Raw genomic sequence first — 3832 nt, forward strand, 5'->3', positions numbered from 1 at the left:
TTTAATGAGCAGACTGACACTTCAGGCGTTCAGCGCCGATGCATCTATAACCCTTTAGCCAATTTTCTTTATTTACTTTGGGTTGGAAGTTCCTGCGCTGTTCGGCGGATGTGACATTAAGCACGTCCATGTTAAATGGGTCTGACCTACAACCACCTACAAGCCTTATATTCAGGATGGATTTTGTGGGTACTTTGATGGAATCGACATCCAGCTCAAGTCAAACACCAATGGCAACTCCCCCATAAAATGAAAAAAAATATGTATATATATATAAAAAAAACGCAAGATTCGGGAACAAGCAGAAGAGTGCTGCAGTTTTTAGCTTTGGCTACAGGTGGCAGTATAGTTAGAAAACTCCATAATGCTTCTTTAAGGGGAAAAAACTCTAAATGATATTTGATAGGAAAAAAATTAGATAAGATTTTGAGGTCATATTGCTCAGAACTGTTAGAAAGTAGTATAAGTGCTGAAAATGTAGTTGAAAGGAAGGTTTGAGATAGGCCTGCAGTTCTTCAGCTGCAGCTTGTCCAAATAATTGTTCTTTCAACAGCAGTTTTGAAGACTCTGGTAGAGTGGAATTCAGATGCTACGGTCGCGCGTGGGGGGGGTTGTGTGTGAAATAAGCATGAGCATAATTAAGGTACATTTTTAGCTACATGTATATGTAAAATCTCTCTTTATAGATGCTATAGTTAACCTAGAGTCCAGTCTTTTTCATGTGCTTTTAGACACTTTAGACCTTTTTTTCCACTTGTGACTGGTGGAGCACTTATTCACAGATAACTCTTTTAAAAAAATCGTCCCTTTGATTAGAGTGACAGAATCAATGGTGTCTAATTATAATGCAGGTTATCTACCAGCTCATCTACAGAGCTAGATGAGCTGTTAGATAGAATTCTAAGTGGAAGTAGAAGAGTACATAAGGTTAAAGGTGTTCTTGGCACTGACATTAAACATCCATTTTCTTATGAAGTTAAATGATGCTTTCAATTACAGAAAGTGGTCAGATAGGGCAACATCAGATACAATGAACCTGGAAATGTTTAGACACTTATTGATGATCAAGCTCAAAATATGTCTCTGTTTGTGTGTTTGCCATTTAACATGTCAAATCAAACCCAAGATGTGTATATGTATCACATAGTTATTTTGCACCTCTGTATTGAGGGTTGTTAGTGTTAATTTTCCAGTCATAATAAACACACAGAACAGATGGGTCATTAAAATGACTGAAAATGATTTTTTTTAACTTAAAAATGAAAGAAGGGCAGCAAAGAACTATTATGTTTTTATGTATATTTTTTTACAAGACCTTCATTTCCTATTGTGAACCTGTCATGCTGTTAGCTTTTTTCTTTGTCAAAATAATATTTTTTTTGTCAAAATAATATTTATGTCTTGATATCCTCTGCCATCATGTGAACTGCATTGCTAGCAACAATGTGTATATATTTTCACACCAAAATCATAGCATTGGTTTTTTTATTGCTTTTGTTTACATGAAAGTATAATTCTTAAAAAAAAATCATAACCTATTCAGAGAATATTGATTTTTCTAAGCAGGTTTTAAATAGTTTGCAGTGATTGTAACCAGGGCTGAAACAATTATTTGGATTAATTGTGATTAATCGATTCTTCAGGTAATCATCAAATTTTGTTGTAATTAATCTTTAACATACTATTCAACTGGAAAAGTGGAAGTGGAAGTTTAATTTTGTAAAAACTCTTCTTTAAGGATCCTTTTGCTAGCAGATTATCAATCGATTAGTCAAAAAAATAATCAACAGATTCAGCGATTTGCAAAATAATCGTTAGGTGCAGCCCTAATTGTCACTAATTATGTGAAGCACAGAGAGATAATTGATGTTAAAAATGTTTCATTTTTAGCCCCAGGGGGTACTCTGTCTGAAGACGTGATCTGCGCAGAATGCTGTGTCTTCAAAGCACAAGAGGACATGGAGACCATGCAAGCGTATGCGCAGGTGAATTTTCCAAATTTTGCAAAATATTTTTCAGAAAGTACATGAAAAATGAATTTAATGCAAGCTTTTTTTATTTGTAGGTTTTTAACAAGCTCATCAGGCGTTACAAATACTTGGAGAAGGGATTTGAGGAGGAAATCAAAAAGGTATGTTTGAAGTTTGTTTCTTAGAAGTATTTACCCAACTTTGTTATTTTCCAACCTTTTAATAAAATGGCTGTGTGACAGAATCAAAGAAGCAATAATGTATTTTTGTTCATTTCCATGACGTTGGTTTTGCTTATGTATCCTGTGACACAAAGGATTGTGGGATTCCTTATAGCTCCGTAGGGCTAGATAGGATTTTTTGGAGTTTCCAAATACTAAAGGAACTATAATAGGAAGTATGCAGTCTCCTTTCTTTACTGCCAGCACTATTCAGAAAGCACTTTTCCTGGGAACCATTGACACACTTCCATTGTGGTTTTAGAGTCCTTACCCCTTTGCTGTATTCAGATTAATTTTAAAACGGAACTTTTAGCCACCAAGGGAGACATTCTTTCTGCGGGGATGTGGTTAGAGTAAAGGAAAGATTGATGTAGCTCAGAATCAGGAGATTCTTTAGCAGTGTCTCTTTCAAGCATCCTGTAATTTGAGTCTGAACTCAGCTTTACCTTCCAACAGGACAGTGATATGAAGCATACTCTAAACCAGCACACGTGGCTTAAGAAGAATCCTTTAAAGCTGTTAAAACGGCCTAGTCAAAGTCCATACCTTAATTTCGTTAAGAATGTTTGGTTAGACTTAAAGACTGCTGTTCACAAGCAGAAATCCTCCAACATGCGGTAGCTAGTCCCGCCTTGAGGAAATGGGGAGAGATCCTTCTGGCAAGATACGACAAGCTCATAGAGACTTATCCAAAGCAACTCAGAGCTATAATTACTGGAAAAGGCAGTTCCAGAAGTAATGACATCTGAAGTTTTTTGTCTTTATTTGTTCTATTTGTTGTTTGCTTCACAGTGAAACTAAATTATCCACCTCCAGACTTGTAGGCTTTTTCTATAAACCAAATTGTGCAACTCTGGAACAACACTTTTTAATTCCAGGTTATGAGGAAGCAAAACATGAAAAATGACAGGAAGTTGAATATTTTTGCAGGCCTGTATGCTATAAGTCTTTACTTGTGTTACAATTTTTTCTAACTAAATTTTAAGGGGGGAAGCAACATTGTTTTATTCGATCATCCAGCGTAATAAAATCTATGTCTTACTGTTTGGCAGCTGCTGCTGTTTCTCAAGGGCTTCACAGAGTCTGACCGCAACAAACTGGCCATGCTCACGGGTATTCTGCTGGCCAACGGCAATATCTCCGCATCCATCCTCAGCAGCCTGTTCAACGAAAACCTGGTCAAAGAAGGTATCCGCTTTAATTTTTCACTGGTACTTATCATTTATTCCCTGTGGGCAGAAATTAAGAGTTGGCGTACTGTTAAGTTTGACAAATTAATCTTTGCAAATGATTCCAGAGTTCTTAGTTGTAAATTATAATTTATCATGTGAAATAAACCCCGTATAAGAAATTGAAACCCTTTGCTTGTGCTTGCCTAAATATTGTTTAACTTTCTGCATGTACATTAAAATCATAGTTGTGCAGAAAAATATATAAAACTCTGTGTTTAAACATATAAAAATATGTTAAAACTGAGTGGACACTGAAACCATCCATTCAGACTTAGATGCTTTGTTTCAGACCATCTGAAATACAGTAGATTTTAAAAGATGATGATATAAGCTAGGGCTGCAACTAACGATTATTTTAAAAATCGATGAATCGGCCGATTATTTTTTCGATTAATCGATGAATCGGACA

At 35.7% G+C, this 3832-nt stretch overlaps 1 protein-coding gene across 3 annotated transcripts in view; it reads left to right on the forward strand.

Moving 5' to 3' along the window:
* The window catches only part of LOC107098582 (basic leucine zipper and W2 domain-containing protein 1-A-like), a 19924-nt gene that overhangs the window by 4134 nt on the left and 11958 nt on the right, over positions 1 to 3832 (forward strand). For all 3 annotated transcript variants that reach the window (XM_015396330.1, XM_015396329.1, XM_015396331.1), the window contains 3 exons: positions 1891 to 1985; positions 2066 to 2131; positions 3244 to 3379. In XM_015396330.1, the coding sequence (XP_015251816.1) occupies positions 1891 to 1985; positions 2066 to 2131; positions 3244 to 3379 (297 nt within the window). The remainder of the gene's footprint in view (positions 1 to 1890; positions 1986 to 2065; positions 2132 to 3243; positions 3380 to 3832) is intronic.

The sequence above is a fragment of the Cyprinodon variegatus genome, unplaced genomic scaffold, assembly GCF_000732505.1.
Source record: "Cyprinodon variegatus isolate N-32 unplaced genomic scaffold, C_variegatus-1.0 Scaffold791, whole genome shotgun sequence".
Classification (NCBI taxonomy): Eukaryota; Metazoa; Chordata; class Actinopteri; order Cyprinodontiformes; family Cyprinodontidae; genus Cyprinodon; species Cyprinodon variegatus.